The 19,477-nt window shown below is 46.2% G+C and overlaps 1 protein-coding gene across 1 annotated transcript in view; it reads right to left on the bottom strand.

The window, feature by feature from the left end:
- Positions 1-10,273: 10,273 nt before the first annotated feature.
- LOC135195653 (protein FMC1 homolog) overlaps positions 10,274-19,477 on the bottom strand; it is a 45,873-nt gene continuing 36,669 nt past the window's right edge. The window contains exon 2 of the mRNA XM_064222025.1: positions 10,274-10,922. Within this exon, the coding sequence (XP_064078095.1) occupies positions 10,823-10,922 (100 nt within the window). The 3' untranslated portion in view covers positions 10,274-10,822. The remainder of the gene's footprint in view (positions 10,923-19,477) is intronic.

Genomic DNA, 19,477 nt, shown 5'->3' with positions numbered 1-19,477 from the left:
TAAAGCCCACATGTTTACTTATGGCTTGAATTTCACTAACCCTCTTTGCCGTAGCCAGAGCGGTTAGGAAAATAGCTTTCTTTGTCACGTCCTTTAAAGAAGCAGCATGCAAAGGTTCGAAAGGACTCAACATCAGGAACTTTAGAACTACATCTAAGTTCCATGACGGAATCTTAGGTTGCGGCACTTTCGAGGTTTCAAAAGACCTCAAAAGATCGTGAAAGTCTTTGTTGTCAGGCAGATCTAAACCTCTGTGTCGAAAGACCGTCGACAACATGCTCTTGTAACCTCTTATCGTAGGAACCGCGAGCTTGTCAACATTCCTTAGATGGAGGAGGAAATCAGCAATCTGGTTCACAGAGGTCGTGGAGGAGGAAATACCTTTCTTCCTACACCATCTCCTGAAGACAGCCCACTTTGATTGGTAAACTGCACGTGAGGAAGCTCTTCTTGTGTTGGCAATAGCTCTCGCCACAGGTCTTGAAAACCCTCTCGCTCTGGCCAACTTCTCGATAGTCTGAACGCAGTCAGACTCAGAGCAGAGAGGTTTCTGTGGTACCTCTCGAAGTGGGGCTGTCTGAGTAGATCTACTCTCTCTGGCAGGGTCCTTGGAAAGTCCACTAGGAAGGACATGACCTCTGTGAACCAGTCTCTTGCAGGTCAAAACAGGGCAATTAACATCATTCTCACTCCTCCCGACGCCGCAAACTTCCTGATCACCTCTCCCAGAAGTTTGAACGGGGGAAAGGCGTAGACGTCCATCCCCGTCCAATCCCAAAGGATGGCGTCTATTGCTACTGCGCCCAGGTCGAGAACAGGGGAGCAGTAAAGAGGAAGTCTCTTCATCTTCGATGTTGTGAAGAGGTCTACTAAGGGACGCCCCCATAGTCTCCACAACTCTTGACACACTTCTAGATGAAGAGTCCATTCGGTCGCCAGTATCTGCTGCTGACGGCTGAGAAGATCCGCACGGACGTTCTGAACTCCCGAAACGAACCTCGTCAGGATCGTCACGTTCCATGCTTTCACCCAAAGCAGGATCTCTCTCGCTATCTCGAACAGGGACCGAGAGTGTGTTCCTCCCTGCTTCTAGATATAAGCAAGAGCCGTGGTATTGTCCGAGTTGATCTGGACAACTCGGCCAATAATTTGTCCTTCAAAGAACTGGAGAGCCAACCGAATCGCTTCCAATTCTTTGAGGTTGATGTGCCAGGACATCTGTTCCCCTCTCCAGATGCCTGACACTTCTTCCTTTCCCAGTGTTGCTCCCCAACCCACCGCGGACGCGTCTGAGAACAATACTAGATTGGGGCTCAGAAGGCTGAGAGACAATCCTTCTGCTAGTTTTACAGGATCGTGCCACCACAACAGATGATCCTTGACCGATCGAGAGATGCTCAGAATTGCATCTAGGTCCTTCTTGTTTTTCCAGTTCTCCGCTAGGAAAAACTGGAGCGGTCTGAGGTGCAGTCTCCCCAGAGAAACAAACTTCTCCAGCGAAGAAATGGTCCCCAGCAGACTCATCCATTCCTTCACCGAGCATGTTTCTTTCCCCAAGAAGTCTGACACTTTTCCTAAGCAATTCCGCTGATGTTCCAGGGATGGAAAGGCTCGAAAAGCCGCTGGATCCATCTGAATCCCCAGATACACGATGGACTGCGTAGGGGTCAGCTGGGACTTTTCGAAGTTCACTAGCAGGCCGAGGGCCTTCGTCAGCTTCAACGTTGTATGAAGGTCCTCCAGACACCTTGGCTCCGACGATGATCGAATGAGCCAATCGTCTAGGTAGAGCGAAACTCTTATCCCTGAAAGGTGAAGCCACCTTGCCACATTCCTCATGAGAAGCGTGAACACCATCGGTGCAGTACTTAGCCCGAAGCAGAGAGCTCTGAATTGGAAGACCTGTCCCTTTAGTACAAACCTCAGGTACTTCCTTGACTGAGGATGGATCGGGACGTGGAAGTAGCGTATTGGAGGTCTAAAGATACCATCCAGTCGCCTGGTCTTAATGCTCCTAAGACAGACTGAGACGTCTCCATCTTGAACTTGTCCTTTTTTATAAAAAGGTTCAGTCTGCTGACGTCCAGGGCAGGTCTCCATCCCCCCGACTGCTTCGGAACCAGGAACAACCTGTTGTAGAAGCCTGGGGAGTCTAATGTTAAAACTTGTTCGATGGCTCTCTTCTCTATCATTTGCTCAAGCAAATCGAGCAGGATCTGTTGCTTCGAAGGCTGGTGGGAAGGTGACAGATCTAAGGGTTTCAAGCTTAACGGAGGTGTTGCGAGAAAAGGGATCTTGTAACCTTTCTCAATGATCTCGAGGGACCAGTTGTTTGCTCCTCTTACTTTCCATGCCTCCGCAAATAATAAAAGTCTCGCTCCGACCGGTGCCTGAAGGGCCGACATGTCACTTCTTCCCCTTGGGTTTAGCAGGGGTCTTTCCTCTAGCGAAGCCTCTTCCTCGAGAAGACGCCCTCGAGGAAGCTCTGCCACGAAAGGGTTTCATCTTCTTAGAAGACTGCACTAGCGTAGTTGAAGAGGGGGCAGCAGGACGTCTAGAAGACTGAGCCAATAGGTCCTGAGTTCCCCTTTCCTGAAGGCTAATCGCAATGTCCTTCACCATTGATTGTGGGAAGATATGGTTAGAGAGAGGGGCGAACAACAACTCTGCCTTCTGTGCAGGAGATACCGATTTTGCCGCAAAATTGCAGTAAAATGCAGGTTTCTTCAAAATACCCGTACCAAAGTGAGAAGCCAACTCATCAGATCCATCCCTGACTGCCTTATCCATGTAGGATAGGACCCTGGATAGTTCCTCGAAAGACAGAGAGTCAGGGCTCCGAGATTGTAAGTCGAGGGCTCCCAAACACCAATCTAGGAAGTTAAAAACCTCCAACGTCTTGAACAAGCCTTTCATATGGTGATCTAGCTCCGACAGTGTCCAGGAAACTTTAGCTGAAGAAAGGAGTGACCTCCTCGGAGCATCAACCAGGCTGGCAAAATCACCCTGGGAGGAGGAAGGAACTCTCAAACCCGCTTCCTCTCCCGTCTCATACCAGATGCCCGCTTTTCCATTCAACCTCGCTGGAGGAAGGGCGAAGGAAGTCTTGCCTTGCACCTTTCTGGACTCCATCCAATCATGCATCCTCTTGAATGCCCTCTTCGTAGAGAGCGAAGTTGCCATCTTGACGAAGCCTGGCGCTTTCCTCGTTTTCGACGAAGCCAGCTGCGAAGGAGGAGAGTGAGGGGCCGAGGGCTGAAACTTGTCGGCAAACAAGTCTTGCAAAAGGCGGGTCAACACCTTGTAGTCGGAAGATGACGATGCAACAGGTTCTTCCTCCTCCGCAGGCTTCGAATCACCCGAAGACTCTCCCTCATCAACTGAAGCAGCAGAAGGGTCCTTAACAGAACGCGAAGTAATAATAGCAGACTCTGAAGCTCTACGAGGCCGCGGTAAAGGTGCGTCCTGCAAAGCGTCCTTGCGAACTTCTTGATGAACGTCTTGATCCATAGAGCGTTGAGCGTCCTGAAGAGCATCCTGAAGAGCGTCCTCGCGCGCATCCTGAGGAGCGTCCTGAAGAGCAGAGCGACGAGCGTCGAGAAAAACGTCCTCGTCAACACGAGCTGCGAGAGAGGCATCTTGGCGAGCCGCACGCCGCTCATGAAGAAAGCGTTCATCATAAGAAGGCGTACGGCGATCGTCGTCAATACGAGCCTTACGGACCTTCTCCCCGCTAGCGTCTCTTGCCTCCTGCCAAAGACGACAGCTGCCTGTGCAACATCTTGCGTCTTTGTAGGAGGGAGACGCACGAAGAGAAGGCAAAGGAGACTGCCTGGTTCTCTTGACAGGCAGCCTCAAATCCTTCCTGCGATGACGAGGTTCTGCCTCTCTCTTAGCAAAAAACGAGGCCAACTGTTGGTGCATATTAAGAAGAATGTCCTTAGATGGTGAAGCATCACATTCAGGAGACGGGCTGATCCTGTGAGAAGACGAGGGGCGAGGGGACGCCTTCTTCCTTCTCACAGGAACCATCTTATAGCAATCGGAGCGCTCAAAAGCGTCCTCTTCCGATGAAGTCCTGGTCCTCTTCTGTGGCGGAATGTCTTCAAAGCATTCAGGAAACGACTGAAACGTAGGTCGAGAAAGAGGACGTGAAGCGTCCTCTTCTCTAAAACCGGCTAAGACGACGGCCACCTGTGCGACATCTTGCGTCTTTGCCACTCTCCTCGAGAGAGGCCCTCCAAGCGCTCCAAGCCCTGTACAGGGAGGACGCCTCGGAGGACGAAAAGCAATCCTTTAGGATCCGTGCATGTGCACGATCTTTGGCAGCCTGGGAAGCGTCTTCAGGTCCTGCCGAAGGGACGCCAGATCGGTGGGGAGTCCCCGTAACCCTCCTTCAGCTTTCGACTTGCCCATTCCCTGAGTTCTGGGAGTCCGACAGAGGTCCCGGCTTAGAGGCATTATAGGGCTGATCTGACGCCCCCTCCACAACACTAGGGGCACTAACACGATCACCACACTTCACAACACTGGATTGTAGAGCCAGAACTTTCGACTCCAGGGCACGTATCGACTCCATAATAGTTGAAAGGGCATTCCCTTCAGCAGACACAACCTCCGTGCCCGAAGGCAACACCGCAGGGTTAGGTATATCAAAGTCTACAGGAGGGTTAGAAGGAGACAAAATACTACCCTGACTCTTGTTAAGTGAAGCACTCCTGGAGGAAGACCTCCTGATTCTATCACGCCCTAATTTGTGAATATAAGAATCATACGTCTTCCATTCAAGATCAGTCAAATTCTCACACTCCTTACATCTATCATTCAACAAACAAACATGCCCCCTACACCTCGTGCATACCGAGTGAGGGTCTACCGAAGCTTTCGGTAGCCTCACCTTACAATCTTGCACACGACACACCCTGAAACTAGTAGAACTAGATCCAGACATCTTAATCCAAAGAACATCAAAGCCAAAATCAAAATCAAACCTCGATAGCGTGTGCCAAGCCACAAAATCTGAATTAATAACCAAAATCAATCAAGATACTCAAGTAGCAATGAAGTTTCAAAATCCTAAGACGGAGGTACTGAAAACAGGTGTTGACAGTACCGGCGACAGAGAAAATCTAAATAGAAAATGGGAATGGTTCCTGATATCCGCCTCCCAGTGGCGGGAATGGGTACTAACCTCCTGACCGACCACTGCGTTTGCCGGGAGTTTTGAAATTCTATCGGATTTCGGAGTATACAGCTACATATATATCTGACAGGTAAGTTTCATGAACAAAATAGTAATTAGCAATTCACGCTACAGTAAATCTTGCCATGGGTCTCCTCGCTTGTATTCAAAGTGGCAAGCCTAGCACAAATGCAGTCTTGTCATCATAGGGACAATTCTATATCCTGCTGGCCTATCAAATTTGTTGAAACCTAGATTGTGTTAGTGACTTACTGCCTACTGGTGCGTGGACGAAGCCTCATGATATCATGTGTTTATACATCACAAATGGTTTTTAATCCTTTCCGGTGATTTTCTCAGTTCCGACATCAGTGACTTCATTTTACTCTATGAATATCAAAACTATCAAACACTCAGGTACTAAATAATACTTGTGATCATTAGGTAGGGCTATAAAATATACAGTGTTCCCCCCGTAATATTTGTGGGGGATGCATACCAAACACCCTCACAAATTGTTGAAACCCCTATAAAAAATGCTTAAAACTGTCTATTTTATTAGGTAAAACTCAAGAAAAACCGACAAAAAATGTTTATCTTTTTTTTTTTATAGTTTTATCACAAAAAGGGCATTTTATAATGAAATTAATAAAAAAAACAGGACTTTGTGTATATCTCAAAGATGAATACCGCGAATAAGTGAATATCCCGCGAATAAGTGAATATCCCGCGAATAATGGGGGTATACATTTCTGAGAAAAATCAGCGAATATGTGAGTTCGCGAATCCGGAGTCCGCGAATACAAAGGGTTCGCTGTACACTTGCCAATTTCACCTTTATTTAATGCTTTGATAAAAAGGTATTGCCCAAAAACCGCGCTTCGTCGGCTCTGGATCCCTTAGTAGTTTTCTGGAGACAAGCTAAAGAAGATATTTCCAAGCAAGTCTAAAATGCAATTACCATTATTGGTGAAATAGAAACCACACCTTAAAGCAATCCTAAAAGATAATGATCCCAAGAGGCTGCTGACATACAAACAGGACAGCATTCCAAAACGTAATGACAGAACAAATTACTGGTAGCATGTAGCAACTACAGTGCCACCATCTCTGTAGAAATATATAACCTTACAAAAATTCTAAGTTTTTGGCAACATTAAATGATTTTTTCTTAGATGATCTGAAACAGGAAGCTTGGCATCAAAAGTCATAAGTACCTTCAAATATTCTGAATGCTATGATACTAACAAATCAATAAGATCTTTGATTTGCCAAACTAGCAGCTTATATCTTCAACCACATTTCTTTCCAATACCATCTTTGTTAATACTATCAACAGATTCATTTTATATTTTGGAAAGAAGAGTTAAGTCTGCATACTCATATTCTCCAGAGTAACAATCATGTCAACAAGAAAGAAAGCAACAGAGGCACTAGAACACTACCTTGCTGCATACCAGCTACATAAATTTAGTGTTACTAAAGGCCCTATCAACAAGAACAACAATCTGTGAATAGAATAAAGAATTGGTCATTTACAAAAACTATACCAGACCAATGAGCTAAAAATGCCTTTTCTGTAGTTTATTTACAAGAGCCTAAAAAAAAAGGTCAAAGACAGCACTATCATTCTAAATAGCTCTCAATCAATATAGTGCGAAGTTTGTCTTAGATATCAATAGTTTGTCTTGGATATCAATAGTTACATGTAAAAAGGTATCTTAAATAGTGGTACCTCGAGATACGAAAGGCTCAACTTATGAAAAACTCGAGATACAAAAGCCAATGCGAAAATTTAACGGCTCTACATACGTAAAGTTTTCAAGATACAAAAGGTTTCTGAAAGTCCGAGATTCGCCTGGATAACAATTTTGAAATTCGCGCCGCCATCTTAGTACTAGTAGACTTGCCACCATCCTCCTTCTCTCCCATTGGTTCCTGATGCTAGTCACCGCCATGAGATCCTTCTCTCCTATTGGACAGCATCCCTCCCATCATGCATCTTATACGTACGTGGTGGCGTGCCTACCTCGGCCACTTCGTACCAGCATCTTTACCGTACGCACGCGGCATTCGTTCGGTCCAACGATTTCGTTTAGTAACGTAAATTCGTTAGTGATTTCGTTGCAGTACGTATTATCGTGTTGTGCGAAAACTTTATTGCGTAACTTCACGGAAAGAAGCGCATGCTCTCTTTGGAGACAAAGATGGAGATCATCAAGAAGTACGAAGCTGGTATGCGATTGAGTGTGATCGCAAAGGAATACGGCCGTAATCCGTCGACAATAGGCACCATCCTTAAAGATGGAACGGCTCCTCCTTGTCTGGATAAAAGACAAACACATCGCTGGCGATATGGTAATGGAGACGGCAATCGCCCACAAGGCCAGCGCTATTTTCGGCGATTTGATTGCGCAGGCAGAAGACGACAGAGGGGAAGGGACTTCAACGCCAACCCCAGAGTTCAAGGCTTCGCATGGCTGGTTCGAGAAATTCCGTAAACGGACAGGCATCCATTCGGTGGTGCGTCATGGGGAGGCTGCCAGCTAGGACACGAAAGCGGCCAAAGCATTTAAGAAAACTTTCGACGAGATGATGACCAAGGAAGGCTAAAGTTCTCAGCAGGTTTTCAACTGTGATGAGACTGGCCTCTTTTGGAAAAAATGCCTCGTCGGACGTACATCACGGAGGAAGAGAAGCTACCCGGGCATAAGCCTATGAAAGACAGGCTTACGCTCGCACTTTGTTCCAACGCCAGTGGGGATTGCAAGGTGAAACACCTACTGGTGTATCATTCCGAGACTCCTCGAGCCTTCAAGGCCCACAAAGTGCTTAAGGAGAAGCTTCCAGTGATGTGGAGGGCTAATGCAAAAGCCTGGGTAACGAGGCTTTTGTTCACCGAGTGAGTAAATCTGTGTTTCGGCCCGACAGTGAAGAAATTTTTGGAAGAGAAGCGCCTCCCCCTGAAATGTCTGCTGGTGTTGGACAATGTACCTGTACCCCCACCCACCTGGACTCGAAGAAGATATCCTAGCAGAGTATTCCTTTGTTAAGATTCTTTTTCTTCCGCCCAACACCACCCCTCTCCTCCAGCCCATGGACCAGCAAGTGATAGCAAACTTTAAGCTGTACACGAAACATCTTTTCAAGAGATGTTTCGACATCACCAATACCACAAACCTCACCTTGCGTCAATTTTGGAAGGAGCATTTCGACATCGTCATTTGTATCCGACTCATCGACCAAGCTTGGCAGGAGGTTTCGAGGCGAACCTTGAATTCCTTGTGGAGGAAACTCTGGCCTGATGCCGTATCCGCCCGAGACTTCGAGGGATTAGACGTGGGCGAAGCTGGTGCTGCAGAGTCCGAAACAGTTGGCGATCCCGAAACTGTTTCCCAACCAGATCTTGACGAGATCGTTGCACTCGGCAAGTCCATGGGGCTGGTCGTCGATGAGGACGACATCAACGACCTTCTTGAGGAGCACCAAGAGCAGCTTACGACGGATGACCTGAAGGAGTTGGAGGCCATGCAACATAACGTCGTTCAAGAGGAGTTCTCTAGCAGCGGCGAGGAAGAGGAGGAGGACCCTATGACAACGGCAGAAATTAAGGATGTTCTAGCCGCTTTTCATAAAGTGCAATCGTTTATCGATAAAAGACACACCGAAAAGGCTCACACAGGTCGTATGCTTGCGCAGTTCGATGACGTTTGCCTGAGTCGTTTCAGGAACATTGTGAAAAGTAGGCAGAAGCAATCTTCCTTGGATCGTTATTTTTTAAAGAGGCCTTCAGCATTAGCAGGAGTAAGCAAAAAGGAAGAACCAAGTGATAAAAAACAGAAAGTTGAAAGCAAAAAGGAAGAACCAAGTGATGAAAAAAAGAAAGTTGAAAGCAAAAAGGAAGAACCAAGTGATAAACAGAAAGTTGAAAGTGGTGATGTTGAAATTCTGTAAAAAAAAAAAAAAAAAAAAAAAAAGCCTACGTAAAAGTAAAAAAAAAAAAGAAGTTAAAAATCAAATAAAGAAAAAAAAAAATTTTAATTTTTAGTTTTTTGTAAAGTTAAGTGTTACAGTTTTGTTAATGTTTCGTAAATTTTAGTTTTAGTTTTCCTTAAATTTTTTATGTGTTTTCGTAAAGTTAAGTGTACTTACGTACGTACGTTATCTGCCGTTTGTCCTCCTCCTCCTCTGCCGCCACTTTCGGAGATGACCTCACTCGAAAGGTAAGCTTCCACATTTTACGTACAGTATATTTCTTGTTGTCCAAATTGTTGTAGTATTTCATTGTTTATAGGTCAATTTAGCTTTATTATGAAATTTACTGGGGTGTTTTTGGAGGGCTTGGAACGGAATAGCCATTTTACATGTAAAATGTGGTCCAAGATACGAAAACCTCATGATACAATGGCGCCTCGGAACGGATTAATTTCGTATCTCGAGGTACTACTGTACTGTACTTCCTTGTTTCCTATATGCATACTGGCTGTCATGATGCAAAATCTAGATTCAAAATACTGTATTTATATGGAGTATTAAAAACAATTATGCAGCAACTTTAGAGAGCATGGAAAGAATGATCAGCAATTACTATACCACTTTTGACCAATCATTTTTTACATAATCTATGTTTACCTGGATAAGTAGGTCTTGAAAGATTTAAGTAATAAAAATCTGCATTTAGTGGATACAGGCTGAGTTTAGTAACAAGGATTTGATTTTAATTAATAAAGATTTTTGGTATTATGTACTGACGGCACTATCCTCCTTTTGGGTTTAGTATCAAGGAACCTTAACACTTTTTAAAAAAAATATGGAAAAACTTCATCTAGATCTTCTCCACTCAAAGAGTCTAGGTTATGTATAATTTCAGTATTTTATGATTATTAAGAGCCTGTAAAATAGACTGTCCCTGGAAATTGATACACAATCCCATTCTCAACTAAAGGGGACGAAAAGGACTATATCCAGAGAAAGAAGACTTTAGCTTGGTCCACCAAGAATGAAGCGAGTCAAATAAGCAATTAAAATGGAGCTATTTAGGATTCTTTGAATAAATCAACTGGTTTCTGGAATGTGATGGAAAATGCCCTAAAGAATTATTGCATAATTTTAATGGCATATACAGAGCTATGTACAAAGATACAGTATTATATGTATTAGCAATAACATGCACATTTCTTGGATTTCTTTGAATTTGTCATAGGCAAAAATTATAAATATAGTGGTTACAGTTGTTTCTTTTCCATGTTGGACATTACACATTCAATTACTAGTATTCTTCCACATAGTGATTACAGTATCTGCAAGGTTAGGATCTATATGGTATTTTAAAACTTATTCAGCTTGCTGCACTACAAAAATTATTAGAACATAAATTGTTGCTCAAAATTTTGGGTACTTACTTTAACCTTGGTCATTTCTTTTAATAATAAACAGAGCACATAAACAAATCACATTTAAACCCATTTCATGAAATTATGTCAGAAGAAATTCTGACCTGTATATAATGTAGTCCAAGTACACTAGAATCCAGCCTCTAGCTGGCACAAAATACTATCAGTATGATTGATCATAATTTATGGAATTTCTGTCGTCATCCTGGGTCATCAGGTAACCTGTATCCCATGAAGGAATTTGTCCTCATTGTGGGTCATGAGGTAATTTGAATCCAACAAGGTCGGCTGTTTGTCTCACAGTTCTTTCACCTCTACTGTGATATTCGGCATGAATTTCTTTGTACCTAAGAAGAAAACATCAAAGTTACTTAATCCAAATATGATATTGTTAAGATACAATAAAGTTTGTTCATACTTACCTGGCAGATATATATATAGCTGTACTTTCTGAAGTCCGACAAAATTTCTAAAAACTTACGACACACGTAGTGGGAGTAGGGTGGTTAGTACCCATTCCCGCCGCTGGGAGGCGGGTATCAGGAACCATTCCCATTTTCTATCAGATTTTCTATCTCCACTGTCTCCTGAGGGGAGGTGGGTGGGTACTTTAAATATATATATCTACCAGGTAAGTATTTACAAACTTTATTGTATCTTAACAATATCATTTTGTTCATGAAACTTACCTGTCAGATATATATATAGCTGAATCCCACCTTTGGCGGTGGGAGAGACAGAAAAGGATTTTAGGAAACATATACATGTAGATGATTGACATCTTGGTTCCTTACCTGTTAGCATAGCTGACTTCGTGATTACTGTCACCCAAGCCTGCTTCTGCTTCACTAGAGTTACCAACAAGGTAGTGACCTGTGTAGTTGGTGCGCTCTAGATGATCTGTCAACGGGGACGTGACCACAATGTGACTAGACCATGACCATACTTCTGAGGGCAACGAGGCAAAACCACCACCTAAGTTAGCCTAACAAAATACTCCCACATAAAAAAGGCTAATGGAAGGGAAGTCCGCATTCGGCGGCCGACCCTACAACCATAAACATTGCAAAGATTAAAAAACTCACCTACCCTTTTCTATGGGAAAGGATGAGTGCTACCTCCTGCCCCCAAAATAGTGTCTGCGGCGACGTATGGCCCAAGAGAGTAACAGTTTTCGTACGTCGTTCTCACCTCCTGTAGGTAGTGTGAGGTGAACACCGAGTTACTCCTCCAAAAAGTGGCACTCAAAATGTCTTTGAGGGCCATATTTTACTGGAAGGCTATCGAGGTCGAAATAGCCCTCACCTCGTGAGCGTTTACTCTTAACAGTCCAAAGTCACTGTCCTTGCAAGATGAGTGCGCCTCCTTTATGGTGTCCCTTAAGATGAATGCCAGCGCATTCTTGGACATGGGCATATCTGGTCTCTTGACTGAACACCATAAGTTCTCCGCAGAACCTCTACAATTCCTTGTTCTCCGAAGGTATTCTCTTAGAGCCCTGACACGACACAGGACTCTTTCTGGCTCTTGACCAATGATCTCCACCATCCCCTTGATCTCGAAAGACCTAGGCCAAGGGTCGGAGGGGTTTTCATTCTTAACCAGAAATGTCATCCCCAAAGAGCAGACAGCATTATGCCCTTTGAAGCCGACATGCTTACTTATTGCTTGTATTTCGCTAACTCTCTTCGCCGTCGCCAGAGCAGTTAGGAATACAGTCTTCCTCGTCAAGTCTCGCAAAGACGCAGTGTGAAGGGGTTCAAAGCGACTCGACATTAAAAACTTAAGGACCACGTCTAAGTTCCAAGAAGGCAACTTAGGAAGAGGCACCTTGGTGGTCTCAAAAGATCTCAATAGATCGTGGAGATCTTTGTTATTCACTAGGTCTAGACCTCTATGGCGAAAGACTACAGATAAAACGCTTCTGTAGCCCTTAATAGTCGACACTGCTAACTTCAAATCTCGTCTGAGATAAAGGAGAAAGTCGGCGATCTGGCTCACAGAGGTCGTGGTAGAGGAAACTCCCTTCTTACACCCGCTCCTAAAAGCTGTCCACTTCGATTGGTACACAGCGATTGATGAAGGCCTCCTCGTGGTGGTGATAGCTTTAGCCACAGGTTTCAAAAAACCTCTCGCTCTGGCCAGCTTCTGGATAGTCTGAACGCAGTCAGACTCAGAGCGGAGAGGTTTTTGTGGTACCTCTCGAAGTGGGGCTGTTTGAGTAGATCTTTCCTCGACGGAAGAGATCTCGGAAAATCTACCAGGAAGGACATCACCTCTGTGAACCAGTCCGCTGCGGGCCAAAAGGGGGCGATTAACGTCAACCTCGTCCCTTCTGAAGCTGCAAATTTTCTTAGCACTTCCCCCAGAATCTTGAACGGGGGAAATGCGTAGAGGTTCAGGCCCGTCCAATCCCATAGAAGGGCGTCTACTGCTACTGCTCCCGGATCGAGAACCGGGGAGCAATAAAGAGGAAGTCTCGCAGTTCTTGATGTCGCGAAAATGTCCACCAAAGGACATCCCCAAAGACCCCACAGCTCCTGGCATACCTCCTGATGGAGGGACCACTCTGTCGGCAGCAGTTGTCCTTGTCGACTGAGGAGATCCGCACGTACGTTCTCGACCCCGGCGATGAACCTTGTTAGGATCGTGACTTCTCTCGCCTTCGCCCAAAGAAGAATCTCTTCCGCTAGAGCGAACAGGGAGCGAGAGTGCGTTCCTCCTTGCTTCTTCTAGTATGCCAGGGCTGTGGTGTTGTCCGAGTTGACTTGGACTACGCGACAGGAGACTTTGTCTTGAAAGAACCGGAGCGCCGACTGAATCGCTGCCAGCTCTTTGAAGTTGATATGCCAGGCTACCTGACACTTCCTCCCCTCCTAGTGTTGCTCTCCACCCTGTGGATGATGCGTCGGAGAACAACACTAGGTCAGGGTTCCGAAGCTTGAGGGACATGCCCTCTGACAGCTTCAACGGATCGAGCCACCATCTTAGATGGCTCTTTACCTCTTCTGAGATGGTTAAAATCATGTTGAGGTTGTCCTTGTCTGTCCAGCTGTCCGACAGGAAGAACTGAAGAGGTCGGAGGTGTAGCCTCCCCAGGGAAACAAACTTCTCCAGCGAGGAAATGGTCCCCAGCAGACTCATCCATTCCCTCACCGAGCATGAATCCTTCCCTAGAAAGGCTGACACTTTCTCTAGGCCTTGTTGCTGATGTTCCTGGGACGGAAAAGCCCGAAAAGCCACTGAATCCATCTGAATCCCCAGATACACGATGGACTGTGTTGGGGTCAGATGTGACTTTTCGAAGTTTACCAGAAGTCCTAGGGACGCAGCTAAGGACAGAGTCGTTTGCAGGTCCTCAAGGCACCGGGTTTGCGAAGAGGCTCATATGAGCCAGTCGTCCAGATAGAGCGAGATCCTGATGTTGCAAAGATGGAGCCACCTCGCCACATTCTTCATCAAGATGGTGAACACAAATGGGGCCGTACTCAGTCCGAAACAAAGAGCCCTGAACTGAAATACCTTCCCTTTCGGGACGAAGCGAAGGTACTTCATTGATTGGGGATGTATCGGAACGTGAAAATAAGCGTCCAGAAGGTTGAGTGATACCATCCAATCTCCAGGTCTTAAGGCCCCCAGAACTGACTGAGGTGTCTCCATCTTGAACCTCTGCTTCTCTATAAAGAGGTTCAGACGACTTACATCCAAGACCGGCACCACCCTCCCGACTGTTTTGGAACTAGGAACAATCTGTTGTAAAATCCTGGCGATGCCAGGTCTAAGACCTGTTCCACTGCTCGCTTCTCGAGCATCTGCTTGAGCAGATCGAAAAGTATCTTCCGTTTCTCCTGACGATACGACGGGGACAAGTCCCTGGGAGTTGAACTCAGTGGGGGCGGCTTTACGAAAGGGATTTTGTACCCTTTCTCTATGATGTTGAGAGACCAGGTGTCCGCCTCTCTCTCTCTCCAGGCTTCTACGAACAACTGCAGCCTGGCTCCTACTGGCGACTGAAGGATGGATCTTTCATTTCTTACCCCTAGACTTAGCAGGGGCTCTTCCTCTAGGAAGACTTCTTCCTCGGGGGGAAGATCTAGCTGATGTTCCTCCACAAAAGGGCTTCTGCCTTTTAAGAGACTGGCTTCCTGACGACATGGAAGGGCCAGCAGGACGTCGCCACGACTGAGCCAAAAGATCTTGCGTGGCTTTTTCTTGAAGGCTTACCGCCAGATCCTTCACCATAGCCTGGGGGAAGAGATGGCTCGAAAAAGGCGCAAACAAAAGCTCTGCCTTCTGTGAGGGAGAGACAGATTTAACTGCAAAGTTGCAATAAAGAGCTCTCTTCTTCAACATGCCTGCGCAAAAATGTGAGGCTAACTCCTCCAAGCTATCTCTGACGGCCTTGTCCATGCATGACAATACACTGGACAGCTCCCCGAGGCTAATGGAATCTGGTTTACGAGACTGGTTGTCAAGCACGCCCAAACACCAGTCTAAGAAGTTGAAGACTTCCAAGGACCGGAAAAGGCCCTTCAAATGATGGTCCAGTTCTGAAGTCGTCCATGAAACTTTAGCTGAAGCAAGGAGAGATCTCCTAGGAGCATCCACAATGCTGGCGAAATCCCCTTGCGCCGATGTAGGTACCTTCAGTCCCAATTCTTCACCAGTTTCGTACCACATCCCTGCCTAGCCGCTAAGTCTAGACGGAGGCAGGGTGAAGGTGGTCTTCCCTTGTGCTTTCCTTGACTCCATCCAGGTGTTGACCTTACGGAAAGCTCTCCTGGTCGATAGCGATGTCTTCATTTTAATAAATCCAGGCGTCTTGCTTGCTTTCGATGATGAAAATTGCGAGGGAGGAGAAGGAGGAGCAGAAGGAAGGAAGGTATCACCGAACGAATCACGGAGAAGCCGAGCCAAGACTTGGTAGTTCAATGAAGCAGACGTCGAAGGTTGCTCTCCGTCAACGTCCTCAGAAGAACAGCTTAACTTTCCTTCTTCCTTACCAGAATGTACCGCCGAAGGAAGAGGCAAAAGTCCTTTAGACCTGAGTCTCATAGCCGAACGATGTCGAGAAAAAGAGGGGAGCGCACCAGAAACCGAATCCTTCACAGTAGCAGGATCAGTAACTAAAGTTTGTGGAGAACGTGATGTTGCACAATGCCATGAAGCGTCAAAATTAGTCTCAAGAAAAGCGTCCGAGTGTCTACAAACTTCCACGTTCGCGTCCAAAGCGTTCTTACGAGTGTCCCTACGAGCGTCCAGCGAAGCGTCCATCCGAGCGTCCAGCGAAGCGTCCCTCCAAACGTCCAGCGAAGCATCCCTCCGAGCATCCCGCAAAGCGTCAGGTCCTGCAACCTGACGAGCGTCTCGTTGGGCGTCGAAACGAGCAGGTCGAAGAGGAGCAGAAAAACAAGACGCCCGTTTCTTACTATGCGGAGCAGCATGTACTGAAGTCCGTACAACAGGTGCAACTTCGTCATCAGCAAAAGCGTCGAAACGAGCAGGTCGAAGAGGAGCAGAAAAACAAGACGCCCGTTTCTTACTATGCGGAGCAGCATGTACTGAAGTCCGTACAACAGGTGCAACTTCGTCATCAGCAAAAGCGTCGAGATCGGAATGCTGATCGTCCTCTAGCCGAGAAGAGAGGGGAGCGCGATGGGACCTCTCTCTCTCCAAGGGAGCATGAGTCAGATGACATCTACATTACCTCTAGACGAGCACTGGGAAGAAGAACGAAGTCTAGAGGGCGATAAACAAGGAGACGGGGAAGAACAAGGAGAAGGCAAGGGAGACTGTCTGGTCCTCTTGATCGGCAGTCTGTCGTCCTTCCTACGTCGAGGAACCGCCTCCTTCTGCTTAAGCAATGCATCTAGTTGTCGTTGCATAGCGAGGATGATTTCTGTCTGCGAAGTCTCCTTACGAGGAGAAGAGCTGCGCCTGTGAGAAGGCGAGGGGCGAGGGGACGCCTTCTTCCTTCTTACAGGAAAAGCCCTGGATCTAGAGCGACTGGGGCACTCGAAGGCGTCATCATCGGATGACGTCCTAGTCTTCTTCTGAGGTGGAAAAGCTACGCTTTCCGGAGAAGACCGCAAGTCAGACAGAGCATGACGTGAAGCGTCTTGATCTTGGAAGGTCCTCTTCAGAGGCCGCGAATCTGAATGAGATTCCCACCCCTTACGCGGGGAGGACGCGTCGGAAGACGAAAAACAATCCTTAAGGAGGTGTGCACGCACACGCTCCTTAGCAGCCTGGGAAGCGTCTACAGGAACTGCTGAAGGGACGTCAGATCGGTGGGGGATCCCCGTAACCCTCCTTCGGCCTTCAACATGCCCTCTCCCTGAGTCCTGGGAGTCCGGCAGAGGTCCCAGCCTAGAGGCGCTAGGGGCACTATCACTGCACTTCACCTCACTTTGCCTATTTTCTAAGGCAAGCACTTTGGATTCTAGCGTCTTCAACGAATCCAGAATAAGAGAAAGGGCATTACCCTCCGCAGACACCACTTGAGGGCCCGAAGGCAACACTACGGGGTTAGGAGTTACAAACTCTACAGGAGGGTTAGAAGGGGATACATTAATACCCTGTCTGCTACCAGACTTACTCCTGGAGGAAGACCTCCTGATCCTGTCACGCTCTAATTTCTTAACGTAGGATTCATACGTCTTCCATTGCAAATCAGTTAAACATGATATTGTTATGATACAATAAAGTTTGTTCATACTTACCTGGCAGATATATATAATCAAAGTGCCCACCCACCTCCCCTCAGGAGACAGTGGCACTAGAAAAATCTGACAGAAAATGGGAATGGTTCCTTACGCCTGCCTCCCAGCGGCGGGAATGGGTACTACCACCTGGCCGACCACTGCGTGTGCCGGGAGTTTTGAAATTCTGTCGGACTTCGGAGAATACAGCTATATATATATCTGCCAGGTAAGTATGAACAAACTTTATTGTATCATAACAATATCATTTTGTTCATGAATCTTACCTGCCAGATATATATATAGCTGAATCCCACTTTTGGAGGAAGGGGGAGACAGATTCGATTTTGGGAAACAATTTCATATATATGATTGATATTTTGGTTCCTTAACTGTTAGCATAGCTGACTTCGTGAGTACCGTCACCCAAGTCTGCTTCTGCTTTACTAGAGACTCCAGCTAGGTAGTGACCTGTGAAGCTGTTGAGTTCTAGAGGATCTGTCAACGGGGGCGTGACCACAATGCAACTAGATCCTATATTATAGACCTCCAATTTCGGTACTGCATTCCTAGAGGTGCCAGCAAGGACGTGACCTGTGTAGCTGGTGCGCTCTAATGAACTGTCACGGGGAGCGTGACCACAATGTGACAGATCATATAGGTGTTGTTTAGACACCGAATGCTGTTAATGCTTCACTGGAGGTGCCAGCAAGGACGTGACCTATGTAGCTGGTGCGCTCCAGATGATTTGTCAATGGGGGCGTGACCACACTGTGACAAAAACATTTTACCCTACTATGAGGGCGAAGCAAAAACATTACCACCTGACCTAGCCTATCTGGTTAAACTTCGTATAACCAAGGCTAATGGAGGGAAGTCCGCCTAAGGCGGCCTACCCAAGACCACAAAAAACTAAACACCTACATAAACATAATAAAAATAAAAAATAAAAAGAAATAAAATTAAAAAGTCCAAACTAACATTATTTTCTAAAAGATAGGAAGAGTGCTACTCTCTGACCCCAATATAGTGTCTGCTGCGACATATGGGCCCAAAGAGTAGCAATTCTCGTATGTAATCCTCACCTCCCGAAGGTAGTGAGAAGCAAACACTGAATTACTACGCCAAAATGTGGCATTCAAGATGTCATTGAGTGCCATGTTCTTTTGGAAGGCTACCGACGTAGAAATAGCCCTCAGTTCATGCGCATTCACCTTCAACACTTTCATATCACTGTCTTGACAGGATGAATGCACTTCCTTGATGGTGCCCCTCAAGAAAAAAGCCAAAGCATTCTTTGACACTGGTAACCTTGGCTTCCTGACCAAACACCACAAGTTATCAGAAGGACCTCTAATAAACCTTGGTTCCTATCTTTTCAGACGGAGGGTTGACTTCCTAGCTATTGCTTAGGAGTCTGCTTCGTCTCAAGAGCCTCAGCGAGGATGTGACCTATGGGTAAGAGTTCTTGTGGGTTTGCCGATGGGGTCTTATCCACTTACTCGGCAAAGCCTAACTGGCATTTGTCAATGGGTGCTAATCCACTCATATGACCATATACCTATGCCTATTAGCATAATTAAGGAGCACAACACCGATCCCGATCACCTGATCCTAACACGAGGGTTAGCGCTTAATTTGAAGAGTTAAACTAAAAATTAACTCACTAGTTAAGGATCAGTGTCGGCTCCCTATCCCAGCAACGTATCCGCAGACACGAATAACCAAGAGAAAAGGATCTCTTGTAGGTTGAATTGACATCCTTCGTGTAACGGGAGGTCAACACAGAATTGCATCTCCCGTAAGTGACAGCTCATATGTCCTTTATGACATATTGTTATGGAACCAAGAAGAATTCATAAAAGCTCGCACTTCATGCATAGGTTCGAATGGACTGGACATGAGGAACTTCAGAACTACATCCAAGTTCCAAGACGGCAACTTGGGTTGTTGAACCTTCATTGTTTCGAAAGATCTCAAGAGATCGTGAAGGTCTCTGTTGTCCGCCAAGTCCAGGCCTCTGTGCCTAAAGACAACTAAAAGCACACTCTTATAACCCTTGATTGTAGAGACTGCAAGTTTTAGATCCCTTCTCAGAAAAGGAAGTCAGCAATCTGGCTCACAGAGGTCTTGGTGGAGGAAATGCCTTTCTTCTTGCACCAACTCCTGAAGACTATCCACTTTGATTGTACACTGCGTTG

This window comes from Macrobrachium nipponense, chromosome 16, assembly GCF_015104395.2.
Source record: "Macrobrachium nipponense isolate FS-2020 chromosome 16, ASM1510439v2, whole genome shotgun sequence".
In the NCBI taxonomy this organism is placed as follows: Eukaryota; Metazoa; Arthropoda; class Malacostraca; order Decapoda; family Palaemonidae; genus Macrobrachium; species Macrobrachium nipponense.
This window is presented reverse-complemented; position numbering and strand designations above follow the sequence as displayed.